The sequence below is a fragment of the Acipenser ruthenus genome, chromosome 3 (genome assembly GCF_902713425.1).
Source record: "Acipenser ruthenus chromosome 3, fAciRut3.2 maternal haplotype, whole genome shotgun sequence".
Lineage (NCBI taxonomy): Eukaryota > Metazoa > Chordata > Actinopteri > Acipenseriformes > Acipenseridae > Acipenser > Acipenser ruthenus.
This window is the reverse complement of record NC_081191.1, coordinates 35,411,166-35,428,134: the sequence shown is the minus strand read 5'-3', so window position 1 is coordinate 35,428,134 and position 16,969 is coordinate 35,411,166. Positions and strand designations below refer to the sequence as shown.

Below are 16,969 nucleotides of genomic sequence, written 5' to 3'. Positions count from 1 at the left end.
GCTATTAACATATTCTTCTTTACATACGTAGCCAAAACAAAATTGTACCCCTACGATGCAAATAATTGGCAAAGATATTGGGGTAAAGACAATAATACACAGGTACTGTTAGAGGTTTTCACAATTGCCCCTTTCTCGTGGTTTGAAGTATGGGTGTGTGACTGAGTACACCCAGCCCCTGTAACGTATTTTGTTTATTTTGTATTTGTGTTGTATTGTTATGATTTTAATGTTATTTTGCACTGCTGTTTTAGGTCAGCAGGGAAGGGTTAATTGCCTCCCCTGCCAAGTCAATTCACGTGCAGAATGTGCCTGAGTCCGATTGAATGACAAGCAATCAAGCTTAGACACAGCTGCATAAAGGAGGCAGGAACCTCTCAGTCTGGGTGGAGTGTTCAGGGAGTAAGAATGAGAGAGAGACGTGAGGGAAAATATAAACAATTGCTACTCGTGCTGGATTTGGGCCAGCACGATACAGTATTTGTTCACTGTATTTTTTAACTGTCTGTTTATTTTGGCCACTGTGCCGTTTTGTTTAGTGTGAAGTGTTTTGTGTTTAAACCTTTTAATTATAATAAACGTGCATCAGTGCTTCAACCCGCAGTATCAGTGTCGGTCTCTTCCTGGTCTGACGTCACCACCAATTATTTAGATCCACTACTGTTTACATCAGCTGAATAGACCCATTGCATATTGTGTATACTGTGTCCTGAGCTGTTATTTTTCAGGTGATGTGCAATTCACAACGGAGATGTGGCCCATGTATTATATCTTACCGAAAGGATATCCACCTAACAGTCTGATAACAAACCCAATACAGTAGTAAGAACACATTGCTGAGTGTGGTTTAAAAGGAAGCGATTTAAGGAAGTGGTAAACTTCTGTTGTGAGACAGAAGCGCGTAACATTTGTAAAATCCCCCATTCACAGTACATAGTCAGCATACACTCAGAGTTTCCACTGCAAACTCAAAATGAAAAAATATACAAAAGAATCAGTAAACAGGTACAAAGGGATTTATTTTCAGCCACAGTGTTTTATTGAGTGATTTAATAATACAAGTGTACATCAAACTGATCTACAGTCAGAAGTGGCAGGTAACTAGGGAATTTACAACCACTTTTTTATGTAGATCTTCAAAATACAGAATTCCTTAGTCTGCATCAACAACCTTTTGTAAAAATCAAAAGGTAGATGATGAACAGAGTTTGTGAGATGCACAGTGATTACTCTTTTAAGGTAAATACAAATCTTCATCCTGTTAACATGCACCCACCATTAAATGATTTAAGTACAAAAACATTATTCTAAACACTACGTTGAAGTAGAAACAAGATATAATCTGAAATTGTTCCAGGGACCTACTTAAAAGGAAAACAACACACATATACATAGCTGGGTAATAATAATGCTTTTTTTCAATAACAGTTCCAACATTCAATGAATGGGAAAATAAAAATCCCCATCTACTCTTTGTATAAAAAAAGAAGCATTCAAGTCAGCAAGGAACAAAGGACATTTCTTTCACAAAAAGGTAAACAAAAAGTACAGGGGAAAGGGATGGTCTACGGTTGCACTTAGTGAATGTGCTTTTACAGTTTAAGAAACGTTCCGTAGAGGATTCTTATGTGGCATATCTCTTGGTCCACTGCCTGGCTATTCTATCATGCTCTGCTCTGTTGGTGAGATACTGCGTGGCAATGCTTCCAACGAGTGGGTCAGCTGTAAGAAAACAAATGTCAGCAAACGATAGACAAAGTTAAGGTCTTATTGACTTTGCAGTTCATAGCAACAACCAGAGACACAAACACCAGAACAATAAAAACTGTGTTGGCATACTTTGCTTTTTAAAACCATGGCTATAGAGAGATTTATAAAACATGTGGTCTTTTTTATACATAGCAAAGCCAATGCACATGATACTGTAGAAACCTGGACAGGAGCCAAAAACAGAATGACAATGTTAATTTCAATTTTGCAGTCTTCATAACAATACAATTTACAATGTCCCTAGCATATTATCTGCTCAGTTTCCAGAGTGTCAATCAAGCCCAAGGCACTTGGAAAATTAGTTAGTTCTGCATGATCCTTAATTAACGAAAGATAACAATTGTAGAAAAACAATAGTAAAAAAAGTCATTTATTTGTTACATTTATTTGTAATTATAATTCATACTACATTCCTATCACAGGAACTGTAAGTTTAGATGAATAGACTCTGACAACATGTTGTGTAATTTGAATGGGCCGAGTGGATGGAAGCAAGGTGAAGTTTGGGGGTTTTGTCATGTGGCCATTGGCTCGATTGATGATGCAATGTGACGTGTAGCACACGACTGGTTGTATCCTAGGAAAATAGTGTCTTCTGATTAGCCATCACTATGCTGCACAACAAAAAAAAACCTAATAAACCAGAACAGGCTATTGAAATCTGGTATGGAGTAGAACTGAAATTACCGTAATTTTAATCTCAATGTGTCAGTTTGTTAAACAATTTTGCACATCATGTAAGCTACTTTGTGAAGCATGGAATAAGATGGCAATGATATTGCATTACCCATTAGTAGTGCAATTACTACAATGTGAATTGCAAATAAAACTGTGAGAGGGTACTCCCCTCCCGTGCGTATTTTATGTTTTGTGTTATTTTGTATTTGTTGTATTATTGTTTGTAATTAAATTGAGCAGAAGCATGTTTAAACCTACAGCTCTAGGGTGTCTGAGTCTCTTCCTGATTAGAAACAGCTTGCCAGTGACATCATCCTTTCACATATGGAGTCAGAGTAGGATACAGCACCTCCACAGAGACTCAGGCCAGGAAAGTACTGGGGTGATATTTTTTGAAAATATCTTTTCTTTTGTGTGTGTGATTTTTGGGAGAAAGGAATGGACGTCTGCCTCACCTGCTTAAAAAGGGAGTGGTGTTTTGCCATTGGCGAGGTTGGGCACATGTCGCCCAACTACCACCCCTCACACGAGGAAGAGGAATGACTGCCGGTCCCGAGAAGGGAGAAGTGGCTGTCCCCAAAAGAAGGGGAAGAAGCTGGTTCAAGCTCCAGCATCATGAGGGAGGAGCCTGAGCGTCCAGCACACACGAGGGGGGAGCACGACTGTCCAACGCCCTCGAGCGAGATATGGGACTGGCTGCCGGATCCTCCCAATGGTGATCAACCTACTGTGGTCCAGAGATGGAGAACAATGGGAAGCCTGGGAAAACCAGCATCCTTCCCAGCCATCGCAGTCATGGTATGTAACTACCTGGCTGCAGATATGGGAATACCCTCAAAGTTAGTAATCTCATTGGGAGGAGCTATGCTTAGTCTAACTCCACGGGCAGTAGGCATGTCCATGCAAGAGCCCAGAGGGAGAGCCGCACCATTCCCCAGTGACCGAGGGAGAGCCGCACCAGTCTCCAGCGACCAAGGGAGAGCCGCACCAGTCTACAGTGACCGAAGGAGAGTCGCACCACTTGCCAGTGACCGAAGGAGAGTCGCACCACTTGCCAGTGACTGAAGGAGAGCCACACCAGTCCCCAGCTACCGAGGGAGAGCCGCACCAGTCCCCAGTGATAGAGGGAGACTATCCACTGCTCCAGCCTTCGCTGCCAGGGGGAGACTACCTGCTATTCCCACCTCCACCGCCAGAGGGAGACTACCTGCTGCTCCTACCTCCACCACCAGAGGGAGCCTATCTGTTGCTGCCACCTCCACCACCAGAAGGAAACTACCTGTTGCTCCTGCCACCACCACCATCAGAGCAGCTGGAGCTACCTCCCAAGGGTCAGCTGCTGCTGTTGCCTCCCAAGGGTCAACTCCTGCTGTGTTCTGCAACGCCTAGGGCTGCCAACGGCTATTGGCCAGGGAGGCCAGCTCACCATCGCCCGGGGAGACCAGTTCACCACCGCCCGGGGAGTCCTGCTTGTCATCACTTGGGGCTTTGTTGTATCCAGCAGCAGCATTTGTGCTGCCGGAAGTTCTGGGGCCAGAACCCAAGAAAAGGGAACCCCCAGCTACAGAGAAGGGGGGACAGGTGAGGAGACAACCTCCACCCGCAATAGTTGCACTGCCGGAGTGTCCTGCGCTGAGGGCAGCACTACTGCTGCCAGAGCAACCACAACTACCGGAGGGTCCTGCGCTGAGAGCAGCATGGCCACTGCTAGTGGCACCGCCACTTCCGCAGTGCGACCCACCGCTGTCAGCCTTGCAGCTGCCAGTGTTGCCACTGGTAGCATGGATTGTGCACTGTCAGCATTTCAACTAACAGTATTACTACTGGCAACATTGCCGCCGTGGGCCCAGTGATGCCTCCATTCCTGGCCCAGGACTATGACCGAGACTGTTGGGTTTTTAAAGGGGGAGGTGGCCTTTGAGTCCATCTGTGCTACGCACAAGGGGGGAGATATGTGATGGGGTATTCCCTGCCCCTGTGCATATTTTATGTTTTGGGTTATCTGTTGTATTATTATTTAAGTGTGCTGTTTTGTGTTTAATTAAAAACACACCATTTTATTGTTATTATTGTTTGACAGCCTGGATGGGGTTAAAATGCCCCATCCAGATAAAATCATGAGAACTTGCGGTCAACAGCAAGTGCTTATTGATAAACTTGCTGTTGACCATGCATATGATAAAACCTGTGCCGAATGTGGTCGAGGGATAAACTAGGTAATTGATAGCCAGTTAATCCCTCTGCCACAATATAAAAAACTGCAGCTTTGGCTGAACAGGGTTAGTGTGTTCAGAGGCGGAATGAGAGATGTGAGTCGTGAGACAAGAGAGTCGATATTATTAGAAAGCAATTGCTAGCCGTGCTGGTTTACATCAGCATGATACTTGTGTTTGTTCCGTGTCTGTTTGGTTTGTCTGTTTTGGCCACCATGCCTGTTTATTTTGTTCATATGTTTTGTTTGTTGTTTTATTATTCATAATTCAATTGCACATAAGCACATTTAAACCTACAGCTCTCTGGTGTCTGAGTCTCTTCCTGATTAGAAACAGCTTGCCAGTGCTGTCACCCTTTCACAAAAACCCAAAGGCTTTCAATACAGAACAGAAAGGCAGGTATATAGCCTTCTTAAGAATAATACACCAATTAGGGAGAGATCACTAACAATACAAACAACGGTTGATGTTAATATCCCCATCTCGTCTCCAGTTTGGAGGATGGTGGTATAAGGATCAGTCTAGTTTTGTTATCATTAAAATACAATGGCAGGCGTGTGCAATATTTCTCATATTTCTTGTGTTCAGAAACCTGTCAATAAACATGATCTCTAGACTAATTATAACGTTATACACAATCTTTATGTCCCAGTCAATCACTCCACTCCACATTACACTTATGACACCAGTGGTTTAAATGGTTGGATATCATTTGAATCCCCACACCCTTTATTTATGCTTTTTAATTAAAGGTATGAATCATCTACTATATCCATAATAAGAATGCAAGGGTAATCAACAAAGATGCCTCAAACAAGTGATCTACATAATAACACATCTGTATAAAGGGGTGTGGCGGAGTGTCCCGCCCCTATGTATTTATTTATTATTATTTGTATTTTTGTTTGCGGCGCAGTTAAAAGCGCCGCGTATTTGTTATTGTTTTTATATTTAAAAACCTTGTGAGGATGCGTGGCTGATCAGCTACTGATTATTTAACTAGCTGACAGTCACGCATCCTTACTAAACTCGTGCAGACTGTGGCCGAGGGTTAATAAGATAATTAACAGCTAGTTAACCCCTCGGCCAGAGTAGAAGAACCTGCAGCTGTCCGTGCTGCAAGGAGAGGGTACAGAGGAGAGTACGGGAGAACACGGGAGAACGAGCAAAGAGAGCAAGGAGAGCGAAAAACAATTGCTATATTTAGATATACTTGTTTCTGTTTATTTGTTTGGCCAATGTGCCCTTTGGTTTCTGTTTTGTTGTTTTGTTCAAATCGTTTGTTTTGTTTATTAGTAAATACGCTGACCGCAGTTGCGTTCAGTTTCACCCGCCCATCCATTCTTTTGGTTCAGTTACTTCCTGGTCCGTGACATCACCACTGTAAGCCATCCTGCCACAAGGGGTAAAAGAAATACCTCCGTTATAGGCTCAATTCTCATCTGCCTTGCGCTACCCTGCACATTCTTTGTCTATCTATTTTAGAGTGTTTTTTTTTTTTTTTTTACTTAGTTATTGTAAGGATAATGTCTAAAAAAGATATACATAACACATGGATAATATTAGTTCATCCACTCTGCCCATTCAAACACGTTTAAATAAAATAATGTTTAAGAGAATATTTAAAAATGCAAAGGAAACAAACTAATTAAAAAAAGGCTACAGAAGATAATTTACATTAAAAAAGATGTAAGGGCTGCCTGTGCAACCCCAGCTGTTGGTAGGTACTGATAGCACAGCAGCAGCCCACTGAAGAAGCACTGGGTTTTATTTGTTAATGAATATTTATATTGAGGTGCAGGTTTCCACACTACAGACTATTTACTGTAAAATGATTGCAACTGTCTTGGTATTAGAGGGGAAAACAAAGCTATGGAATTAGCAATTAGAGTAAATGTGTATAAAAATGAAAACTTCATGTATAGGTTTTGTAAATAAACAAATACAGGTTAGCCAGGATCTTGTGTGATTATGGTGCAGGCCATAGTAATGAATGCCTCAGAGGGTTAATTAACTGTAATTTTACTCTCTTCTTCTGCCTCCTAATGAGGACTCCTATAAATCTCCAGCTTCAGGGTGACTGAACAGGCTAAGCTTGTCACAGATATTTACATACATGGCCCAAGGCGATCGTTCTACTCACATTATCTTTATTAAATGCCATGAGAATAAATTGTATTTTATACAGTTGAAAAAAATAAAAAAATAAAACAAGTAGTCAAAAATATGTATGACAGGGCACAAACGAGAACGTCTACATTTTGGGAAAAAGCAGGGAAACTAGGTATTTATTGGAAATCGCAGAACCTTTCCAGCAGTACCACAGAAAATGAAACGGAAGGAATGCAAACAAATATGTAAATTCAGGATTTAAATGTTTTTAAATGACAGCGAAGGCACTGTTTACCAGTTTCTAGACACAATAAATCCCTGAATATCATGCAGTACCTTGGTAGTACCCTGGTCCCTTACCTTCCCAACATAATCAACTAGCAGGCGTGTGACAAAGAGAGAGTGAACTCTTGTTTTAGATCTCCCTTCCGCGCTGGGGAGGAGGAGCAGGCGGAGCCGCGGTGCGTAACGTTACAGACCTGGTCGGGAAGCGCGGTGGCAATCACGCATTGGCTGACGGCGGTTGCCCTCGCTGACCAATGGGGACGGGACGGGGCGTACAAAAGGGAGCGTGGCCCAGGGTTCTGTTCCTTCTGGCAAGGTACTGTGTGTGTGTGTGTGAGAGAGAGAGAGAGAGAGAGAGAGAGAGAGAGAGAGAGAGAGAGAGAGAGAGAGAGAGAGAGAGAGAGAGAGAGAGAAAGAAACGAGCAGAGAAACAGAGGAAGGGAATTGGAAGACTGCGTGCGTAGATTTATTCTGCTAACCAATCTCCTCTTTTCTGTGTTTTAGAGCACTAACGGGACGCTCTGGGATTACGCCGGAGGAGCAACAACCCGGAAGTGCTGGGGTTTATTACCCCCCGTGTTTTCCCGTTCGTGGAGTACAAAAGGAAGACGGACTTTTCTTTGTTGTTTGTTTATTTGGGACTGCAACCCTTTTTCCCTTTGATTGGGTCGGGTTACACATTGTTGTGTATCCCGGCATTATTATTATTATTATTATTATTATTATTATTATTATTATTATTATTATTATTATTATTATTATTATTATCATTATTATTATTATTACTATTTAATCGGGTTACACATTGTTGTGTATCCCGGCATTATTATTATTATTATTATCATTATTATTATTATTACTATTTAATCGGGTTACACATTGCTGTGTATCCCGGTATTATTATTTGTTGGGTTTTTTTGCCGGGTGAGGAATTAAAGCCGGGGTTTTTTTTACCAACAAACCTGGACTGGTCTGACGATCATTTACACCACACGCTCAGCTATCCTGTCACAAGGCGCTAATGCCCTCTAATCGGGGTTCTACTTAATATTATTAATATTATTAGTTCATTTGGCAGATGCCTTTATCCAGGGTGATAGAACCCAAAGAAGAGGGCTTTGCCATCTGGAAAAGGCCTGCCTCGTTCCGTTAAATGTCCCGAGCTGAAGGCATTTAACATGACGAGAAGGGCCTTAAGGCCCTTAGAGGGTTCTAGTGCTATTAGAAAATGGATACGTTAAAAAAAGACATTTCAAGGTTTTCTTTTTCAAGTTTTTTTTTTTTCACGGTTTTATGCAGCACAAGTTTTTGTTTGCTAATGAATACAAATGTTTTCCTCAATATACCATGAGTAATGTAGTTTGCTCAGAATTCCATCTGTGGTTTGATAGCCTTCAGGTTTTGTTATCCCAGCAGTGGACAATGTTGCGTCATGGGCATTTCCAATAGCCTAAATAATAACCTCAATACTAAAAAATACATAAAATAATTCTACTTACATGGAGCTGTTCTTCAGTTCAAGTACCTCGTTCACAAAAGTGAACATGGCTTGTGAACTGTTTGTAAAAGATGTAAAAATAAAAGGACAGCTAATTTTTTTATTTTTTAATAAGGATTTGAGTATGTGTATTAGCAAAAATTAGGAAAAAAAATATTTTAGTAATTAAAAATATCTTGTAGTCTACGTGTGTTAATAATGATCGTGCTGATTGTTGAGTAACTTGTTCACAGTGTGTTCATAAAGTTTATACAAAGCATCATTCCTAGCTTTGTGATATGCTGAAGTAACATTGGTGAAAGTAAACAGACTGCATCCAGTTGTTTGATTTCTTCAACTTGTCATTCAGACCGAATAGTTGCTATTGTGGTTACTTATTGTCGCTGACAGAAAACACTATTCTGTTTTTTTTTTTGTTTTGTTTTTTACAGCTAATCCTTGAAGATTAATTTTCTGTTCCAAATCAATCCACCAGAAATTTATTTTAGTAATTTACCTTTTTTTCTGCTTGATGAAAGAAAATCTCTGTTCTAAATGTTGTCTTTCAATGTTGACTAAAGGCTGCTTCCTCTGTGTCCTATGTGTTCATTCCATCTATTTAACTTGAGTTGAGCAAATAAAGTAAAAGCTTTGAGAATAGTATTTGGTGCATCAGCAGTGATACAGTAACCACAACAGCAACTAGTCTTTGGTCTGAATGGCAAGTTGCATAAACTAAACAACTGGATGCAGGCTGGTTACTTTCTACTACATATCATTTTAATCACTGAAACTTATTTTGTGTTTTACTTTCACTAATACATTAGTATTTGGATTTACAGGTAACTTAAATGCTTTACAGAAATACACAAAGTTATACTCAAATAATTGTACTTGTTTTGCAAATAACAAAGCATGCTCGCTTTTGTGTACGAGGTGCTTGAACTGAAGACACACTGCATGTAAGTAGAAAATTAAGTGATGATACAGAATGCAACCCCAAGAGTTATATATTGAGGGGGGAGGGATAAATTAGAAGAAATACTGAGGAACTTGATTTTGATATTGCAAAGGTCTCTGAATGAACCATTTCTAACTGGGATACTGAAGCCTGAAGGCCACCACACAACATACGGAATTCTGAAAACCGCATTACTTGTGGAATATTGAGAAAAATATATGTACAGTATTCATCAAGAACTATAACTATCGCTATATTAAATAATCTTTTCAACACAGCCATTTTCTAACAGCAATAGGACCCTCATAGGAGGGCTTTACCATCTGGTAAGGCCCTTCTCATTATGTTAAATGCCTCGCCTTCAGCTTAGGACATTTAATTGCAGAGCCTTAACAGACTTTAGAACCCTCTTCTTCAGGTTCTTGAGTAAATGAAATCAGTGCTGTAAATCACTTAGGCAGCAATGCATAAAGACATTCATACATGAATACATGTATTGGTTTATGAAAATAAAACTATAGAATGGAAAACACTGATTTAAAAGCAATTCTGATATTCCAGCTGTTTTCTTCAACCAGACCAGTGCAGAGCTGCTGCTTCTGTTTGTGCGGACCAGCTCCTCTTTGCTTAATTGACTGATGGGATGAGACACAGGCAAGCCTGAGTAAGTAGAGAACTGGCAACGACCTCACACTTTAAATAAATGAAGTGAATGGGAGATGAAAAGTAAATGTCTGTTGTCTGGTTACTTCTGTGTTTTTGAAATGTATTATTGTCATTTATTTTCAGTGTACACCTGCGTAAAGCAACCTCTGCAAAAGGCATAGCAATTGTAGATAACTGCTATCTACATTTGTTTTGTTTTTACAAAATAACAATACATTATATGTTTGCATGCAAATATATACAATTAGTATGTATTTCAAGGTCAATTAAAGTTAAAATACATTTAAAAAAATTGATGAAACCAGGACATTAATGGCATACAGTCTGAATATTTGTAGGTGTAGATTAGCTTATTATTAAACTTACATTATAGAGTCTGGAGTACTACAAGATTTATAAATAGTTTATAGGCTTAGATTATGTTTGAAATTTCAATCAGTCCTTCGTGCAATGACAGCCTTCAGATCATGCAAATCAATGTAATGTCAAGTACATTATCCTGCAGTGGAATAAGCACAGTGACACCACAATGAATGCTGAAAGAGTGATAAATCACACAGCCAAGTAGAACAGACAAATGTCATCACCCCAGTAGGATAATGGCACAGCTTACATCTGCTCCTAAGAACTGAGACAGAGCCAATGTGCCGAGGCAATTACTAGTGACTTGTATAGTGTAGAACAAGGTGGATTTAATCTGACTAACCATTCCAAACAAAAATTAGTGAATAAAGAAACAAAAAAATACAAATCTTTTTTTTTTTAAACACACAAAATAAACCATTTGCCTTAGAAACAACTATCGAAAGTCTGGCAACAACCACTCTGCCACTCACTTTCACAGCCAAGACCTGCTGCACGTTGTCTTTACAAACCATTTAGGAGAACCCATAGGAGCTCTACAGTAATTCCAGAATATTTTAGGTTGGCAAAAAGTCAGAATTCTTATTAAAGACATTACATTTTTACTTACCAGGGTTACAGTCTGTAAGGAGCGAGCAGATAGATAAGAGAACCTTGGAGATGGTAAGTGCTGGGCTCCAGTTGTCTTTTAGGATATCCAAGCAGATCACTCCCTGGCTGTTAATATTACAGTGGTAGATTCTTGTCCTGAAGGTCACCTGTGAACATAAAAACAAAAAGTATTCTGAGAAAAATAAACAAAAGCTTAATAACTTCAAGCAAGGTGTTGAAGGCTAATCTATAGTCTGTCATGAACTTTCATTTGCTGCTTGGTAATTTCAGAATATGCTGATTGGAGACAAATGAGGATGAACCTGCCTGTAATCCCAGGGCCAAATAAGACCCTCTAAACATAGAGAAACAGCATGTTGTAATAAATACGGCTGTCCAAACCAACTGTGAGGACAAACGTTTCCCTGATGTTGGAAAAGGGCATTTTTTAAGTTGTTATTACTGTAAGCTTTTTATTTCTGAGAACCGTCTGTGGTCAGAGATATATGGTCACAGAGGTGCACCTTGTAAACAAGAAATTATACCTCTGTGAATATAACAAGCAGTTTAGTTTGTCATTAACCAAAAACATTTCAATGGAAATTGATAGCAATACCTTAAAACAACAAAAACATTTATTGACAATGAATCCATTAAATCCCTAAAAACAAATGAAAATTTAGAGACCTTAGCGTCTTTATTAACATCACTAAAAAATGAAATACAGTGTAAAGAAGGCACCATTAAAGATGTGTTCTCAGTGTTAATAATAAGATTGGGCCTAACTGGTTACATGTCAGGAATATTCGTCAATGAAACACTGATGGATTATTAGAAGACCCCTTTCCCACTGGAGTTTTTACAACAAATACATTTTGTCCTTCTTGTGTAATATTATTGTTTACGTAAACTAACTGTTTTAAAAAGAAAATCTTTCCGAAGGAGGCCTGTCAACTGTCATTTGTAAGATAAGATGAACAACCTGCTTTGATGTCTAAACCATTCTTTCATGTTTGACTGTGCAGTTTTATATTACAGAGCAGTACATGTCATCATCCTGTCACACAATTATGTCAAAAAGATAAGAGGTTTGGGAAAAACATATTCATGTTGTAACTTCAAAATAAGTTCTTAAACAATTTCAGCAGTATGGTGTTAAAATAACAATATGCAAAACTAAAGTGACACTGTACTGTACATTTTCATTGACAGCAAGAATTGTTGCCATCATGGTGCTACACATTAAAAAAAAAAAAAAAACTACATACTGACTAAGACCCCATTCACACTTGCGATTTAAGGCGGCTCAGGGCCGCCTTTTCTCATATGTGAACACTCCAAAAAAGAAAAGGCAGCCCAGGACCCACCCAGATTTAGGCTGCCGTTTCGATGTGGCCAGGGGCCTGCAATCTGGGACCAGGACCGGCCTTTACATGCCAGTATGTATGAACGCAAAGCAGACTTAGGCCGGCCTTTTCGTATCACATGATCAATTTGATTTTCAATGAGAATACGGAAAAAACGCAGATTTTCAATGATGTCTGAGATTTTTTTGTTTTAAATCTGGGGAGAGGCAAAAAACATGCAAGGCTTTTTTGGTTTGTTTGATTATAACCAAATCAATATACGTACCATATATAAACATTAACACAGGCAACTTTGCTTTAAATTTACATAAACATACCTGTCCAATAAAACTGCTTCCGGTATTCAAGTTCAGTGCTGAATGAGGCTTCAGTTTACTTCAGTCAGTATCCAGAGCTGTTCAAAGATGCCGAAAACAATAACAAGCACCCCTAAAGATCGGATCAATGAGTTTGGCAAGGACAAATTTCACAGCGCTGGTAATATGCTGTTTTGTACTTCATGCAGCAAGGCTGTAGATTACACTCGACAGACGACTGTAGAACACATGGGAAGCGCTAAACATGATTGAATGAAAGGAAACGTAAATAGCGGGGATTCTTTGCTGTGCTCAATGCCAGCATCTCACGACAATCTGGCTGGAGAATGCTGCAGCTCTATTTTACAATAGCCATCCGGATGATGAAGACTAACTGAGTTGAACTAACATGAATATATATATAACTGAGAAGAAACATGTGTAATGTAAATTATATGAATGTTTGCTGTAAATAATATAATAATAAATAGTTTATAATAAATAATAGTTTATTTTTGTATAAAATGATTCCAGGTGTAACTGGTCATTGAATAATTAATTATTATTTAATGCCGTGTCTCTCCTTAGGAGGGAGCAGTAGGGTTAGGTGGTCAATCGTGAGCTTGTCTTGTGAATGTCAGTCATTGTATGTACAACCTGTTAGCCATTTGAAATCAATGTGAAGTACCAATTATGAAAATAAATATTTGTACCTGTGAACACTAGCAAGTTGCTGTTTCCTGCGTTCTAAATACCTCCGTGTTCTTGAGAGAATAATGTGATTTTGTGTGGGGGTAAGCTCGGACCATCACCCTGTTACACACAATAACATTAAGTAAAAAAAGACAATATATGTTTTTTTTTTTATATATATACCATAAAATTGCTACTATCCTGCATTCAAAAAATATATATTAATAAGTAAAAGTAATCTGCTACAAATAAAGGATTACTGTATATCCCGGTAGATCTTCCATTCTGAGTGTAGGCTATCATTCAATTAAAAAAAAAAAAAACAAAAAAAAAAACAATTCACCACATTTAAGGCCTGCTTTTCAGTCACATATGTGAACACGCAAAGGCGCCTTAAACCGCAAATGTGAACGGGGCTGCAGACATAAATATGCGGCGGCCCCTGAGGCGGCCCTGGGCCAGCACAGTAGTGCGAACTGGGTTTAAATTTATCTGGTAGGCATTACAATTCAAAAGGAAAAAAGTAATTAACAATATTAAACACAACATTACAGACTCCAGGATAAACCATCCTCACTTCAAATCCCATACTAACATTGCCAAGAAAACATCACAGTGAAAATGTGAACTCATCTTATATTTCAAGCCTGAAAAGGGAAATGCAGACAGAAGAAGGGGGGCACTGGTGAAAAACAGTAGGAAGACAGATCTCAGCATTTCCCCCTCCCCCTCCCCCTCCCCATAACCTTTACAAGACTCTAACTTCCATAAAATGACAATGTATATAATAAAGAGCAAAATTGACAGGCGGTCTCAACACAATCCATTCACAGTGATGTGACAAGTTGAGCTGAATGCCATGAGTCCCAAGGGTCTCTTGATGGTGCCCCTCTTTGCTAATATTTAATCCTCATGCTCTGGCTCTGAAAGCAGGTGACCTGAGTCATGCTTCTGAGACCTAGGGTGGGCTAAACTTCTGCACAAGAAGCAGGCCAAGCAGATAATGCCATCTGCTTAAAAAGATCCTGCTTGGCTAATTGTTTAGATGCATGGGCAACTCCTTTGGGGTTGAAGCCTGTGGCTTTTATGAGACAGACTCATTTCTTCAACCACAATTAGTCATGTAATTTAAAAGCTTCAGATAATAAAAAGAAACCTAATAAATCTATATCCTGTTTCTGACTTTACAAACAAAGGCATTAGCCAAAACGTTTGTCAGTTTCTCAGTAAAGTCCTTAGGCACACAATTTGACTGGAGCTCTACTTTTACCCAAGTTATATGTTATTGATGCTTCTAGCATATTACCACACTGCCTCCTTTGATATCTGGATTGTTTATTGACTTTCAAGTTACAAGCATAGCTTTTACACCATTTTAATTACATGTATTTTATTGATGTGTTAATTTAAGCCCTGCTCTTCTGTAACTGAGGGTCTCTTTCACATTAAATTTCATACATCTGTGCCATCTATAGCTAGAACTGACTATATCAATACAATATCTACGGTTTTAGTGTTAAATACTAAAGAAAAAACATATTTTACACAAAATAGTGCCAAAGCCGAGGATTTATAAAAATCTGTTATTAAAACACTGTGCCTCAAGAAGTAAACATTAAGTAGTCTATTGAAGATCACAAGGAATACAAACCCAATTCCATCTTAAAGGCAAATGTCTGACAAAAAGGAGTGCAATTCTTTGTAGCTATTTACTGTTCTGTGTTAAAGTGGTAGTGTACTGTACAATTCTTGATTTTAATAACATACTCTTGCGGTCCTGTCGTTGCAAAAGTGTAATGTTAATGTCATAATGAACTGTGTAACAATTTTTGCCTCAACCTGACCTAAACACTCTTTTGTACAGGAATAAAGGATGATTTAATCAGCAACCATAACCCTATCTGTGCTCTCACTTTACCTTGGAATTGACAGCTCTGTAAACTACTCCATTACAATAATCCCTAGATAACTAAATAGACAGTTCATAATAATCTCAAAAGCAATTGCAAATAAGAGTTGTCGTTTCTGTCATAAATGTGCTTTCTAACCATTTTCTAAACTAAGGTTAAGAAGACACTATGGAATTGCCCACTTAAAAATACTGATAAGAGTTACACCGGGTCTTTTGGAATCTGAACAAAGAATAACAAAGATTTGAATATACTCACTGTTTTTTTTCTGATAGAAAGGAATAGTGAAGCTTATGCAAATCACAGTTAATGGTTAATGGATTAAAGGTGTTAGCTGATGTCAAGACTGTGTACAAATATTGGCATTGGTGAGGATCTGCAATCTAGAAGTGATAGCTTGTATGACTTTGACTAAGCATGGCGATGAAGATAGATTGCTTCCCCAGTTTTCTATGTTGTTTATTTAGGAAAAGAGATCTGGCAGAACCAGGAAGTACTGACCCATCAGCCCACCCTCCATAACCTGTTAAATCAGGGGAATCAATCATAAGATGTCAATTAGATGACTGTTAGAGTAGCAACATTTAGGAGGGGCAATGTGGATTAAGAAAAGTTTGATCCTGTCTGACTTACCAAACAGAGAGTATGACAATTTAACTGGACTTCAAAAGGCCCTTTGAGAAAGCTACTGTCCTTAAGCTGAAATTGGTGGTATCGATAGTACCTTAGTACATGCACGTAGATAAGTAAAATAGTAAATAAGGGTTCTTATACCTGTTCCCATTAATACTGATATGTTCTGAAGAAAACTGTTTATTCATTGACATTTGGAATACCAAATTTCAAGGACATCTGTGTCATAATTGTAAAGAGCTGGCTTATCAGAGCCTCCATCAACTACACTATCCTGTTACCAGTAATTCTATGTAAACTTGCAATATTTTCTTTTTTTTTTTCAAAACCATTAACAAATTGGTTACAGACTCCATAGCGGTATTCCTACAGTGCGAGCTGCATCCCTCCCTTTCTACAAAACCCCTTTTTCTTTTCCTGATTAGATTAGCTGTATATTACAAGGCAACACTCTACAACAGTCAACACTTTTAATTTAACCCATTTACTCTAATTGACAGCAGTGGAAAGCTATGAATCAAACAGCAGTTATGGCACCTGACAACACGTTAACTCAGAAGAGAGGGTTCCATCTCTTTGCTCAACAATACCAGTAATTTATTACAGCTTTACTTCTCTTACTTGCTCTATCACTTTTATCTTCTTACCTACAGGGACTTTTATGTGATTGCTTATATGCTTTTATAATGTAAGTGGAAATAAATATGGCAAAATCAAAACATAATAACTTTCTGCACCTCTTGACTCATTTTGTTCCCCTTATAAATATCTGATTTAGTAATGGCAGTATTTCTAGTCCCTACAAAGTTCCTCAAAAAACTGGAATGCTTTATCTTGTGTCGTATCCAATTCATCATCAAGCTTATGTGTTCTCATGCCTGCAGCTCTGTATATGAAAGCTGCAGAAACATGCAATGCCACTACAGTAGAATGAAAACAATCTCCTAGCTCTTC

At 38.8% G+C, this 16,969-nt stretch overlaps 1 protein-coding gene across 2 annotated transcripts in view; it reads right to left on the bottom strand.

The window, feature by feature from the left end:
* Positions 1 to 1,001: 1,001 nt before the first annotated feature.
* The window catches only part of LOC117394987 (ubiquitin-conjugating enzyme E2 E2-like), a 139,844-nt gene continuing 123,876 nt past the window's right edge, over positions 1,002 to 16,969 (bottom strand). For both annotated transcript variants that reach the window (XM_033993785.3, XM_033993786.3), the window contains 2 exons: positions 11,136 to 11,283; positions 1,002 to 1,722 (listed from right to left, as the gene is read on the bottom strand). In XM_033993785.3, the coding sequence (XP_033849676.2) occupies positions 1,625 to 1,722; positions 11,136 to 11,283 (246 nt within the window). In that variant the 3' untranslated portion in view covers positions 1,002 to 1,624. The remainder of the gene's footprint in view (positions 1,723 to 11,135; positions 11,284 to 16,969) is intronic.